This window comes from Acomys minous (assembly GCF_964271855.1).
Source record: "Acomys minous genome assembly, chromosome: 8".
NCBI classification, from domain to species: Eukaryota; Metazoa; Chordata; class Mammalia; order Rodentia; family Muridae; genus Acomys; species Acomys minous.
This window is the reverse complement of record NC_140489.1, coordinates 112664543-112679744: the sequence shown is the minus strand read 5'-3', so window position 1 is coordinate 112679744 and position 15202 is coordinate 112664543. Positions and strand designations below refer to the sequence as shown.

At 40.1% G+C, this 15202-nt stretch overlaps 1 protein-coding gene across 3 annotated transcripts in view; it reads left to right on the top strand.

Annotated features, from left to right (window-relative positions):
* SOS1 (SOS Ras/Rac guanine nucleotide exchange factor 1) overlaps positions 1–15202 on the top strand; it is an 82162-nt gene that overhangs the window by 20482 nt on the left and 46478 nt on the right. For all 3 annotated transcript variants that reach the window (XM_084793278.1, XM_084793277.1, XM_084793276.1), the window contains 4 exons: positions 1452–1661; positions 4554–4697; positions 8606–8716; positions 8799–8897. In XM_084793278.1, coding sequence (XP_084649404.1) covers positions 1452–1661; positions 4554–4697; positions 8606–8716; positions 8799–8897 — 564 coding nt within the window. The remainder of the gene's footprint in view (positions 1–1451; positions 1662–4553; positions 4698–8605; positions 8717–8798; positions 8898–15202) is intronic.

Sequence of the window (15202 nt, the reverse complement as noted above, 5' to 3'; positions counted from 1 at the left end):
GTCATCTCTTAACACAGCATGCATCCAGCTTACGGTGCAGGGATAGGTAGAGGGGGTGGGACTTGAATGGCTTTGCCAGAGAGAAGGTATTTTCTGGTGGCATATTCTACTCCACTTTCCTCACACTCTGAGCTTTCTGGCTACTGAGTTTTCTTATGTGTCAGTGTTTATTCTTACCAAATAAGCTAGAGTGAAAGAGATGACCTGGTCTGAAGAATTACAAGTGTTTTGATATTTGTAAATGGAGATAAGTATTGGTATTTATGATTACAATTGAAAATGAAATACAAAATGCCTACTACTTTGTTTTAAATGTGTACGTGTGTGCACTTAGATGAGTTTATGTGTACAGTGTACATACACAGACTCAGAGAAGCCAGAATAGGGAACAGGTCCCCCGGAAATGGAGCTACAGATGGTTTATAGTTCCGGGAACTGAACCCATGTGCTCTGTGTGAGCAGTGAGTGCTTTTAATGGTAGATCCATTTATGTTTATGTATGTGGCACATGGGGGACAGTCTCTGTGCACATGAGCTCAGTTGTCTGCAGACCCCTGAGTTATAGGCAGTTGTGAACTGCCTGACATGGCTGCTGGGACCTGAACACAGGATGTGTTCTTAACTACTCAGCTACCTATCTGGTCCTCCTCCTTGCTACTTTTTAATGAATCATGTAAGTAAAATATTTTTTTGAGTATCTACTATGTGCTCACACAAAAATGAGATACAGAAAAAAATGTTTAAAAGGGCTGGGATGTACATAATTGGAAGAATGTGAGCCTAGAATGTAGAAAGGCCTGGCTTGGTCTCCAGCCCTGCATAAGCTGAACACGAAGTGCATGTTTGCCATCTTAGCACTCACATGTAGAGGCGGAAGGATCAGAGATTTAAGGCTAACCTTGGCTACATTGTGAGCTTGTGGCTAGCTTTGGTTATATGAGACCATGTCTCTGAAGTTAAAGACATTTTAAAAACAAGGCTCCAAAGTTGTAGCCTAAGGTAAAATATATTCTAGTGACACTTTAGAAGTCCACAGGAAGGGGCAGGAGGAGCTTCAACAAGAGTGATAATGGTAAACTTTTTTGAAGAAATTAGTTTTTAAATATGTATGGGGGTTTTCTCTGCATGTATGTCTGTTACCATGTTCATGCGTGGTTGCAATGGAGGCCAGAAGATGGCATCTGATTCCTTGGAACTGGAGTTAAAGAAGATGTGAGCCATCGTGTGGGTGCTAATTCTCTGGAAGAGCAGTAATTGTTCTTAACTTTTCCAGCCCAATACAAAGAATTCTTAGGGACGGTTTGTTCTCTGGTTCGCACACATACATTATGGGATGTGTATTACCCCCTTCATGAAAGGGAAAAAAAAAAAAGGAATTCCTAGAGCATTTAACCTTGAAATTAGATGAGATTAGTGTTTTATACATTTTCTTTTACTCTCTGACTACTCAGGTACTGATGGATATGTTTCATCAAGATGTAGAAGATATAAATATTTTATCTTTAACTGATGAAGAGCCTTCCACTTCAGGAGAGCAAACTTATTATGATTTGGTAAAAGCATTCATGGCAGAAATTCGACAATATATAAGAGAATTAAATCTAATTATAAAAGTTTTTCGAGAACCCTTTGTCTCTAATTCCAAATTGTTTTCATCTTATGTAAGTATATTTTCTGCTATTTTTGCATGTGTTACATTTTGCTTTAAATTTGAACTTACATAATTCTTCTGATTTGTCCATTTTTGAGTCAGACTTATTCATGATCACAAATAACGAGCTATAGCAGTTTCCAGAGATTAAACATCAGAAATTGAAAGACAAAATCTAAAATAGGCTAATTATGTCAGTGAAAATGAATTCACATAATAATCCATTTATTTCAAGGAATAAAGCCCCCTATTTAGGTGGAAGATCCTTTTGATTCAGTTGGCTCATTTAACTGATACTTATCAACAGCAGCTGTGTTGTTGGACACCACATTTAGATGAGCAGAGAGTAGTCCTCTCTAGTCAGGGCAGAGCTGGAAATGTAAAGTGTAGCCATGACAGAACTGGACCAGTGGTTAGACTGGGAGCGTGAAGGAACTGACCTTTGGACAAGAGATCAGCCTCGGGACAGTGCTCATAGCCTCACCAACCAGGAGAGGATTCCCTGATGGGCGGGCACAATGCTCCTCAGGAGCTGGCTCTGGAGCTCAGCTTACAGCGTAAGTGACTATTGAACAACAAAGGAGCAGGGGCTGAGGGTACAGCGTAGTGGCAGAGCACTTGTCTAATTTGCATATGAGACCCTGCGTTCAATTCTCATCACTACAAAAATTAAATATTTTATGTTTGTAAATATGTTATGCTAAACACTATTTATTGAGTTACTTTAAATGTATGGAATGTACAGCATTTAAACTTTCATTAAATTTGCTTTTTAAAAAAGTAAAGGACAGCTGGGCGTGGTGGTGCACGCCTTTAATCTCATCATTTGGGAAGCAGAGTCAGGTGGATCTCTGTGAGTTCAAGGCCAACATGGTCTACAAAGTGAGTCCAGGACAGCCAGGGCTACACAGAGAAACACTGTTTGGAAAACAAAACAAAACAAACAAGTGTAAAGGAGAGCGAAAGATATCTTAGACAAAAATTGATAAATGGTGTTCAGTATCATTATCAGAGAAATACAAATCAAAAGTATAGTAAGATGATTGCACACACTTATTAGAAACAAAAAAAAGACAGATACTGAGAAGAATAAAGAATAACTGCTCATGGGTTTATAAAATTTCCATGTTACTTGTGAGATATAAATTAATAAGGATTTAAAATTGGCTGTTTTTGTAACGCATTACTACATTTTATGACAATTCTATTAGTTTCTTTGCTTAGAAGAAACAAAAACAAGTCCATACAAAATAGCAGCTTTATTTTGGAAACAATTCAATGCCTATCAAAGGTAAAAAGATAGACAGCTACTCACCAAGACTAAAGAATGAAGTTCTTATGCAAACCCTTGAATAGCTCACTCTCAGGAACATGAGCAGAGAAGCTGGACATACAAGACTTGTTTCCACTTACCAGATGTTCTAGTCACAGGAAGTAGAACACTTGCTCTCTGGCAGAGAGGATGGTGGAAGTTAATGTAGATGAGACATAAGGGAACTTAAAAAAAAATCTTCTTATTTTATTTTATGTGTGATTGTTTTCCTGTAAAGGCCAGAAGAGGGCACTGGCTCTCCTGGGACTGGAGTTATAGATGATTATGAGCTGCCATGTGAGTTCCTGGTTTTCGGGCAGAGCAGCCAGTGTTATTAACTCCTGAGCCATCTCTCCAGCTCCCATAAGGAAACTTTTTAAGACAAAGAAGTGTTATGGCTATGATGAGGTTACAAAGGGGGACGACTACATAAAATCTCACCAACCGAAAAATAAATTTAAAGTAGGTATATCTCACTGCATACAAACCATATCTCAAAATTGATGGAAATAAAAAAGTCACTGATAAAATAGTAATCAGCGGATTTTAATAGAACAGTATAAAATTATATGGTCTTAGAGACTATATTACAACATGTATGAAATGACCAGTTGATTAGTGCCACTGTAGTAATATTTTATCTCTTTGCACAGAGTGTTCAGAATAGGCAGATGCACAGAGACAGAAAATAGAACAGTGGCTGCAGGGACTGTAATTACTCTTGTTAATGAGTAGTCTTTTAGGTGAAGACCTTAGTCTAAGCATACTGAAAGCCATTGAGTAGTAAATACATTTTATAGTGTATTTATATGGTCCATACACAGGAAGAAGATATACCTACTTTAAATATATTTTTGTGGGGGTGGGGGTGGGAGTTTCAAGACAGGGTTTCTCTGTGTAGCCTTGGCTGTCCTGGACTGGCTTTGTACTAGGCTGGCCTTGAATTTACAAAGATCTGCCTGCCTCTGCCTCCCAGAGTGGGATTATAGGCGTCTGCCACCATGCCCAGCTGTTTTAAATATACTTTTTGGTGGGACCTTATGCATTCATTTCTCCTTATTTTAACTCTGCCATTGACAAGATACAAAATACTTTGTTGTGTTAGACAATTTCTTTATGTCCCATGCATATTAACCCTCACCATACGCACTTCCAGAAAACCAGTTATTTTGTGATATATTAATTAAAGCTCAATAGAAGAATTACATAGACATTACACAGAAAACAAAAGAATATCACAGTGTGTTGAATAGACTATTGAAAAATTTCCTTCATTTTTTTGCATTACATGTATGGGTAAAATTATGTATCTGGATAAAGCTGTAGTTATTTTCATGTACTTCAACCAAAACGATGCATCACAACAGATTTAATTCAAAGACAAATAACAAGATCCTGCTGTTCTCTGTTAAATTGTGTATTGAAGATTTGTAAAAAGAGTATGAAGATATTCTAAAACAAGAGAAATGTATTTCTTAATTGTTTATCACTAAAAAAGGAATTTGAAGTATTTTTGTTGTAAATTCCTCTGAAAAGATATTTTATTATACAACATGGCTGAATTATATTTCTTTCCCTTTTTCTCCACAGGATGTAGAAAATATATTTAGTCGTATAGTAGATATACATGAACTTAGTGTAAAGTTACTGGGCCACATAGAAGACACTGTAGAAATGACAGATGAAGGCAGTCCTCACCCTTTAGTAGGAAGCTGCTTTGAAGACTTAGCAGAAGTAAGTATGCCAATTATACAGCAAAAGAAGTTTGTTTATAAGTCTACATTAAAATGGGTTAATAATTCCTATTTCCAGTTCAAGTCATAGGCTGTTAGCTGATTTCCATAGTCGTTGTCAACATTTGTTATTGTTTTCACATAGAAAAAGTTATCAAACACTACAGCAACACTAGTGTCTCACTGTGAGTCTTTGACAGAAAGACCAAGGCGAGCCAGTTGAATCAGCCCAAAGCTTGGGTTAGGGTCTCCCTGCTTACAGTGACTGCTCAGAGCACTGCTGTTTACCACTTGTGTGGCTCCAGGCCAGTTACTAATATCTTACTTCTCACTGTACATTTGTAAAGGATAAGAACAATAGCAGGACTCAAGATTTTTTATAAAAGTTAGGATAACCAAGCTGGGCGTGGTGGCACACGCCTTTAATCCCAGCACTCGGGAGGCAGAGGCAAGCAGAGCACTGTGAGTTCGAGGCCAGCCTGGTCTACAAAGTGAGTCCAGGATAGCCATGGCTACACAGAGAAACCCTGTCTCGAAAAACCAAAAAAAAAAAAAAAAAAAAAAAGAAAGAAAGGAAGTAAAAATAGTTACGATAACCTCCCTTAGATATCTGGTGAACTCCTTTTACATAGTAAAATAATCAGTATGTGATAGCCACATTGGTTTTGTTTTTTTATATATAATTGGAGCAGTGAAGTGACTAGAAAGTGCAGGTCCAAAGCCCCGATAGTTCAGATACCATGAGAAGCTGGGAACTGAGATTTCTAATGCTAAATGTGAGTTACTTTGTGTGGATTTTGTTTTGCTTTTGTGTTTGTTTGTTTTTGAGACAGGGTTTCTCTGTGTAGCCTTGGCTGGCCTGGACTTGCTTTGTAGACCAGGCTGGAACTCACAAAGATCCACCTGCTTCTGCCTCCACCCTCCCCACCTCCCCACCCTCCCCCTCACCCCAGTGCTAGGATTACAGGCATGTACCCCTACTCCCAGCTGTGAGTTAGTTTTAATAAGTCATCATTAATAAGAGCCTTTTACTCTTGCTGTTCACCTGAAACTCATCATTCGGTCTTTTATTATAATGGTGCTGAGCTTGCGGCATAGAGATGAGCTGGGGGTATAGCTCTGTTGGTAAAGTCTCGCCAGCACACGTGAGGCCGTATGAACTGGGCATGGTGGTACATCCCTTGTATCCTTGTGATCTCAGCAGTGGGGAAGTGGATGCAGGAACACCAGAAGGTTACTGCCATTCTCTCCTCAGAGCAAGTTCAGTGCCAGGCTATATGAGACTGTTGTTTGTTTGTTTTAGTTTTGTTCTAGTGCTGTGATAAACACCATGACCAAGAGCTGCTTGGGGGCAAAGGGTTTATTTGCCTTACAGGCTACAATCTATCATCAGGGAAGCCAAGGCAGGAACCTGGAGGCAGGAACTGAAAGAGACTCTGGAGGACAGCAGCTTACTGGTTTGCTCAGCCTGCTTTCATACATAACCCAGAACCCTGCCAGGGATGGCACCACCCACTGTCAGCTGGGCCTTCCGCATTGATCATCAGTCCAGGCCAATCAGTTGGGGGTATTTTTCTCAAGGGAGGCTCCCTCTTCCTAAATGACTCAGTCATGTGTCAAGCTGACAAATGACTTAACCAGCACAGAGGACAGACAGACGAAACAGTGATGTGGAGTCTGCTCCAGGAGAATTCAGAAACTGGGAAAGACTACTAGAGGGACTGCCTAGTACAAAAGATAGAAATTTAGCACAGTTAAGACAGAGTTGTCTTATTTGTAGTAAATATTTAGCAAATACAAGAAAAATATACTAAAAAAATTAGGTAAGTTCACTGCAGTGGCTGAGTGAAAAGATCAGCATTTCTGTGCTTGTCACACCTGCCGGAGTATAGAACACTAAAATCAAAAGGTGCCATGTGTTAGAAGTTGTTAGAAAGAAGGGCAGACAAGATGGCTTGATCCATAAAACACTGTGCAGGCTGGACAGCCTGAACTTGGTTTCTGGGTGGGTCCCAAGCCTCGACTTCAGTCCCTACAACTTGTGGTAGAAAGAGAACCAAACCCTAAAAGTTGTTCTCTGACCTGTGCACACCTGTATATTCATACATCATCATCATACAACCCAACAAAACATGATAGACCCTTGTTAAGAAAATAAATAAAATATTTAGGTTCATATGGATGTATACATAAGTGGGAATACATACTATGCTGTGCTTATGGATGGAAAAACTCAATATTACATTAACGTTAGTAATCTCCAGAGTAGCCAGTGTACAGCACACTGATCCTTAATGTGTAAAAATGAAGTGTGGTCAGTGCCTATAATCCTAGCACTAAAGCCTGGGTTGTGTTGCAAGTTTTAGGGATACTCAGTGCTAGCTACACAATGAGATTCTGTCTTGACTCTCCGACCCGCCACCTGTTGCTCACCCAGAAGAGAAGAGACAAAACCAGCCCAGAGGAACAGCAAAGTGAGGAGACTAGCTCTATCACATGTTTAGATTTATTAAATAGCAATATCAGAGTTGCTGCCAGTGTAGACAGACAGTGAAACAGAATGGAATTACAGTCTTGGCATGTTGCACAGATAGCATTAATCAGTAGAGACAGAACGAATTAAATTAATTGAACCAAGATTTAAGGAAGCAGGATGGCTTGGAGCATTACCTGCCACAGTGCACCTCGTGGTCTTGAGAGTTCTAGTCTGGAGTGCTCAGATCTGGTGTTCTATTAGCTCTTTCTTAAGAAGTTTCAAAAACAATGTTAGAAATGATTAGTACATAATTTGTATTATATATTCGATCATTTGTCTTACTCTTTCTTGCCTACTACATTCTTCCTCTTGTCTCTTTTTTTTAGAATTAGCTTTCATAGACATGAACGCTTGCACTGTGTGTGTGTGTTTCACATGTAAGTCAGTTCTGCCCTTCTACTCTGTGGGTACCAGGGATTGAACTAAGGTCGTCAGGCTTGTCAGTAGGTGTCTTTACTCACTGGACTGCCTCTGTCCCTCCTAACAGTTTTATAAATGGAATAGGGCACTGGATTGAAGATGGGAAAGGTCCTATTCCTCCTGCTAAAATCAGTATACCCACTCTGTATTTCCTCAGAATTATCAGTACTCTCTTAGACCTAGCCATGATACCTTATGATGATGTATGATACTCACAATGATGGTTTAGTTTTTGCATTTGGATTTTTATGAAAACAGAATTTTAGATGTTAAAATTTTAGTTGTTAATTCTGATTTACAAAATACGAAAGTTAATGTCCAACACCAAAAATATCTTTTAGATTTATGTATTTTATGTCTTTTGCCTACATGTATATATTTATGTCACATATGTCCCTGGTGTCCCCAGAAGCCAGAAGAGGACATAAGATCTCCTGGAACTAGAGTGTGGGTACATGGGAACTAAACCTGGGTCCTCTACAGGAGCCCACAAGTATTCTGAGCCGTTGCTCCAGCTCCCTCCCACTACATCTGAGAAAACAAATATCTAAGATCAGTATTCTAGCTGCTCACGTCCTATGTCCCTGGTTATGTGTCTACTGTTTGTTGTCCAGGTTAAGCTGTGCTGTTTCTAGAGCCCAGTCTGACCACGCTCTGGACAACTCCTAGCTCCACTGGAACCCAGCAGAGAAGCACCCGTGCATACACTGACCCTGTTACTCGAAGAAAACACTAGTGTATTCTTTTACTTGAGAATATTAGATTTATTCTGTTAAAATCATATTATTTTAATTTATTATATTGAAATATAACCACTCGATTTTCATTTGGAGTCTTTAAAAGAAATATTTCTGTAGATAATATTCATATTTTGTGTAGAGAGCCATTTACATTTTACCTTGAAAAAAGAGTACTTATGATTGTTTTTACTTTGTTGTCTTTATTTTTTTAAGGAACTGGCATTTGACCCATATGAATCGTATGCTCGGGATATTTTACGGCCTGGATTCCATGACCGTTTCCTTAGTCAGTTATCAAAGCCAGGGGCAGCACTTTATTTGCAGGTATAGTGATTGGTTGTTAAATCAAATTGCACAATGTCAGAAAAGTAAACTCTAAAAAAATTTAAATCACTTTCTTTTTTAGTCAATAGGTGAAGGCTTCAAAGAAGCCGTTCAGTATGTGTTGCCCCGGCTGCTGCTTGCTCCTGTGTACCACTGTCTGCATTACTTTGAACTTCTGAAGGTAAGAACACTCATTGTTACTTATAAAGCATTCAAGTGACACCTTTTTGCCTCTTAATTTGCAAATTATTATGTGAGTATCCACATACATTAGTGTATATTCATTTTCTTTGTTCAGCTGAGAAGCAATTTTAAGTAAGTGTCCAAAAGAATAACATATTTTCTCTGACTTTACTACTGAACTGTAAAGCAGCTGTCAAATTTTATTTTTAATCATATGGCCTTTTTGCTTAGATGGGTAAAGTTTTAAAGGCAACCATGTGTATATGTACCGCATCTCCATTGGAGGACTTCAGTAGTTGGCTGGGATGCTTATCAGGGGCCCAATATGAAAATAAGGCTAAAGTAATAAAGACTGTTAGGTCAATAGATTTTCATAGTTAAGCTTTGGGACTTTGTCTGTTAAGCAGTGAATTTGTATACTATTAAAAATTCTTCAATTGAGCTGGGCACAGTGGCTCATGCCTATACTTCTAGGCCTTTGGGAGGCAGAGACAGGCAGATCTCTTTGAGTTCGAGGCCAGCCTGGTCTACAAAGTGAGTCCAAGACAGCCAGGGCAACACAGAGAGACCCTGTCTTGAACCTCGTCCCCTCCCTTACCCCCAAATTCTCTAATTGTTTATAGTCCAAAGTATTAAATAATAAAATTCTAAAGGTTTGAGTAGCTACATAAAACATTAAAAAGTATTAATTTATAAATAAAAGCAAGAAGCTTTAATGAACATTTGAAAGGCTATAAAATCCAAGCAGTTTAATAAGAAAAATTAAGGCTGGCAAGATGGCACTGTAGGGTAGCATTTGTCACACAAGCCTGACAACTTGAGTTTGATCCCTGGAGCTCACATCAAGGTGGAAAGAGAGAACTAGTACCACAAAGCTGTTCCTGACCTCCATGACCATGAGTGCTCATACATGTGTGTGTACACGTGTACACACACACACACACACACACACACACACACAGAGGAATGGTTTAGCACTTGCTGCTCTTTTAGAGGAGCTGAGTTCAGTTTCTAGCACCCATGCTGGGCAGCTAACAAACTACCTATAACTCCAGCTCCAGGGAGACCCAGTGCCTTCCTCTTGCTTCTGTGGATGCCTGTACACACATGGCACACAAACAGGCATATAATTCAAAATAGTTTTTAAAGAAAAAATTTAGTTGGGAATAGTTGCTCTTACCTATAAGCCTAGTATTTGAAGATGTTGTGAATTTGGGGCCACTAGGGGCAGCAGAGCTCAACCTTGTCTCAAAAATAAATAAATAAAATAAAATAAATCAGAAAGGCTGTCACGCCTGTACCCACATGGAGGAAGGAGAGAACTGACTTCTGTAAGTTGCCGTTCTTACCTGTGTCCACGCATGCACACACACACACACGCACACGTGCACACACACACACACACACACACACACACACACACACACACACACACACACACACACACTCTCCCACACTCCCTCATGCTAGACAAGTGTTTTTGTATGCTATTTAAACTAATCTGTATATGGTGGGTCAAACCTGTAATAGCAGCACTGGCGACGCTGAGGCAGGTGGATTATTGTGAGTTGAGGCTAGACAAAGCTACAGAGAGCTCTAGACCAATTTGGGCTACAGTTTGAGACTTTATCTTGTAGAGGTGGGGGAACGGTGATTTATTTATTTATTTTTATACAGATAGTTAAGATATCAAAAAATTATTGCTGTGGTAATAGAATTGAAAAAAATATTTATTTATTTATTCATTATGTATACAGCGTTCTGTCTACATGTACACCTGCAGGCCAGAAGAGGGCATCAGAGTACATTACAGATGGTTGTGAGCCACCACGTGGTTGCTGGGAATTGAACTCAGGGCCTCTCTTAACCTCTGAGCTATCTCTCCAGCCCTGGTAATAGAATTTTAAAAGAACGTCCTTCAAGACTTTAGAATTTAACATTTTTCTAGTGCGTGTGTATCCCTGATTCATATCATGACTTAAATTACATTGTAAGGTGATTATTATATGGTAGTACATGGAACAGGAAGCTAATCCACAGATGGTTGGCTTTCATTCTGGATTCTTTCAGCATTAATGCACTACTTGTACTTTTATTTATTTTGCATGTGTATACACAAGTGCACCTCAGTATAGATTAGGCCAGAGGACAACTTGCAAAGTTGGCTTCGTCCTGCTACCATCGTGGGCCCTGGGGATCAGACTTCTAACTGTCAAGCCATATTGCCAGACTGCCTTGTACTTCAATTTGTATTTGTTACATGTTGTTCAACTCATTTTCATTGCGCGGAATTTTCAAAGTGTATTATTGTGTATGTGTGTGAGTAGGTGGCACATATTTGTGTGTGTGGCAGGAGTCACCATTGGGTGTCTTCAGATACTCACCACTTCTGTGTAGCTGACAGGATTTCTTGTTGAACCTAGAGCTTGCCAATTCATCTAGAATTGCTAGTCAGCCATCTTTAAGAGTCTGCCTGTCTCCCACCTCACCAATGCCGAGATTAGAGCTGCCCAATTTTTTTTTTTTTTAAAGGCAGGGTCTTTGTATCCCTAGCTGTCCTGGAACTCAGTACCTACACACTAGGGTGGCCACAAACTCACAGAAATATCCTGCTTCTGCTTCCTGAGTTCTGGGATTAAAGGCAAGTGTGTACTGTCTGACTTTTTTTTTTTTTTTTTTTTTAAGATGGTTTCTCTCTGTAGCCTTGGCTGTCCTAGATTTGCTTTGTAGATCAGGCTGGCCTTGAACTCACAGAGACCCACCTACCTCTGCCTTCCTGAGTGTTGGGATTAAAGGCGTGTACCACCACACGGTGTCTGATTTATTTGTTTGGTGTTTTTTTCCCCTAAGACAGGGTTTCTCTGTGTAGTCTTGGCTGTCCTAGACTCGCTTTGTAGACCAGGCTGGCCTCAAACTCACAGCGATCCACCTGCCTCTGCCTCCCAAGTGCTGGAATTAAAGGTGTGCGCCACCACACCTGGCTTGGTTTGGTTTTTTGAGACAGGGTTTCTCTGTGTAGCCTTGGCTGTCCTGTACTCACTTTGTAGACCAGGTTGGCTTTGAATTCACAGAGATCCACCTGCTTCTGAGTGCTGGCATTAAAGGTGTGCCCTATCATGCCCATCTATGTTTGACTTTTTAAGTAGATAACTGGAGCCTTGAACTCATTGACACAGGACACAACTTCCTGAACAGAACTCCAACAGCTCAGGTGCTAAGATCAACAATTAATAAATGGGACCTCATGAAACTGAAAAGCTTCTGTAAGGCAAAGGATACTGTCAATAGGACAAACGATAGCCTATAGATTGGGAGAAGATCTTCACCATCCCTACATCCAACAAAGGGCTAATATCCAAAATACATAAATAACCCAGGAAACTAAACACCACCAAACCAAATAATCCAAGTAGATATCTGAACTTAGGGACTCATGCTTAGGCAAGCATTTTACCAACTAAACTATCTTCCCAGCTGCCTCAGGTTCTGTTTTGAGATGCTGGTGTCATGTCAATCTAAATAAGTAAAGAAATGTTCAGTATATACTAGCATATTAGAAATTTTGCAAAATTGTGTAATACAGCAGTGTATTTGTAGATTACTTAGGAAAAAGACTCTAATGTTCAGTGAACAAAAAGATACTCCTGTTCCACCCCCACCCCCATGATTCTGGTATTCTATTTTATTTTCACTGAGGAACTATTGTTATCCCCAGATGTCCATGTATACTTGATAATTCTGGGGGTAGAACTGATTGCATAAGATCAGGACATATGGAGGGACCAAACCCTAAGATTTGAGGAATAGTTGGAGCCTAACCATAATTTATCTGTGTGTAGAGAGGGTTTAGAGTTTTGTAGACATTGAAGTCTTTCTGTCTGCTGTGTAACTAAAGAAAAGTCACTTTACCACCTCCACCACCACCACCACCACCACCACCACCACCACTATCTGCTTCTTGTAAGGGAGATAAACATGTTTTTGTTTTGGTCCCAAGTGTGGTATGGGCACAAGTGAGAGAGAGCGAGTGATGTTTATCCACTTAGAAGTTGAACCACTTTGTGGATGGTGCTTGGTTGTTGCCCGCTGAAAACTGTATAGACTCTGAGAGGAGGGGTGTGTGTGTGTGTGTGTGTGTGTGTGTGTGTGTGTGTGTGTGTGTGTGTGTGTGTGTGTGTGTGTGTACACGTGTGTACACACCCAAAACAGGATGCTGGGCCTTTTTTGGGACTTGGTATTCTTTGGCTGTTCATCTCTCTACAGAGAGAGGGAGAGAGGGAGAGGCAGAGAGAGGGAGAGAGAGAGAGAGAGAACTGCTCCAGGGAAGGCTTCAAGGCTTTGGGTTCCAGCTGAGGCTCAGGTTCCAGCAGCAACTTTGGTGGAGTTGCTGGTCTGCTGAAATCCTGCTCACTACACAAGGAGAATCATTTCTGGGAACTGATACCCAGAAGGTTTCATCCTTGTTTTCCTTAATCTCCTTTCCTTCTTGTTTAGGGTAGTCGGTGGCAAGGAAGGCACATTCATTTAATAAGCTCATCATAAAGTATACCTGTTAAGGAAATTGAGCCAACAACTGCTACTACTATTGCTGTTTCTTCTTCTTCTTCTTCTTCTTCTTCTTCTTCTTCTTCTTCTTCTTCTTCTTCTTCTTCTTCTTCTTCTTTCTTCTTCTTCTCTTCTTCCTCCTTTTCCTCCTCCCCCCTCAAGTTTATTTATTTATTTACTGCATTAATGTTTTGCCTGGATATATGTCTGTATGAGAGTGTAAGGTCTTGTTTACAGACAGTTGTGAGGGAATTGAATCCAGGTCTTCTGGAAAAGCAGTCAGTGCTTCCCACAGTTGAACCACCTCTCCAGCCCCATGGTACTAGAGCACTTGGCTTTTTTGAGTCCTAGTTTCCTTGTTTATAGAATGCTTATTTTACTGGGTAGTATCAACCTAAACCAGTATATATTTGTAAAGGTTATTTCATGAGTGATAATGAACATAAACACTTGAATGTTTTCATCACTAGAGACATTTCTTACTGTTCTTAACACTCTGCAGTGACCACATTCCCCCCTCTTCCTGCCTGCCCACGTCTCTGTGGATGTTGTTGTTTCTACATTCATTGTCATTGTTGGCCAGCTTGGACTCCACCCATCACACCATCTTTGGTTCTTCTCTCCCCCTCACTGGCAGCTCCTTACGATTTAACATCAGAAATGACTTTTTTTTTTAAAGATTTATTTATTTGTTATGTATACAGTGTTCTGCCTGCATATGTGCCAGAAGAGGGCATCAGATCTCATAGATGGCTGTGAGCCAGCATGTGGTTGCTGGGAATTGAACTCAGGACCACCCCCGGGGCCATCAATCCAGCCCCCAGAAACGACTCTTTATTCAGCCACTTGTGTCCATTTGTAGTGACGTCACCTTCCTTACATGGTCTTTGTACTGCCTTACATGGTCTTTGTACTGCCTTACATGGTCTTTGTACTGCCTTGAACTCTCCCTACACCTGTGTGAATTCCGGAGCTTCGCTGCTGCCGGCTTTTAGTTTCATCTCCATAACTGGTCCTGCCACAGCCAGCTCAGCACAGGGCGGCCTTTGCTCTCCTGTTGGCCTGGTGGAATTCCTATTTCTCTAATCTCCCTTTTTAATTGGGGATTTGTTCAGGTGCTGGCTCCCTACTGAATATCCCTTTGCATTGTAGGCTTAGCTGTCCACTAAGCTTCGTACTCTCTTCAAACCTCTTTATAGAACTTGTCACATTTTTGTCTGCCTGGCCTTTAGACAGTATGCTCCCTGAGGAAACACAGCAAAGCCTGCACGCCTTTGAATGTTCATATGTAGCATAGTACCTGGCATTTAAATCACTTATTTATTTATATTATTTTTTTTAAAAAGATGTATTTCATGTATATGAGTGCTCTATCTACACATACACCTGCATGTCAAAAGAGGGCATCAGATCCCAGTATAGATGGTTGTGTACCACCCTCTGGTTGCTAGGAATTGAACTCAGGACCTCCGGTGGGATAGACAGTGCTCTTAACCACTGAGCCATCTCTTCAGCTCCTTACATCATTTATTAAATATTTGTTAAATAATGAGTAATAAAAAATATATATTTTCTTGGAATTCCTATCAGTTCATTGCAGGTTTTTTGTTTGTTTGTTTCTTCAGGGTTTTTTGTTTTTTCATTTTTTGGTAGTTTTTTTGTTTTGTTTTCTCTAGACAGGATTTCTCTGTGCAGCCCTGGCTATCTTGAACTTGCTTTGAAGACCAGGCTGGCCTCAAAATCACAGAAATCCACCTG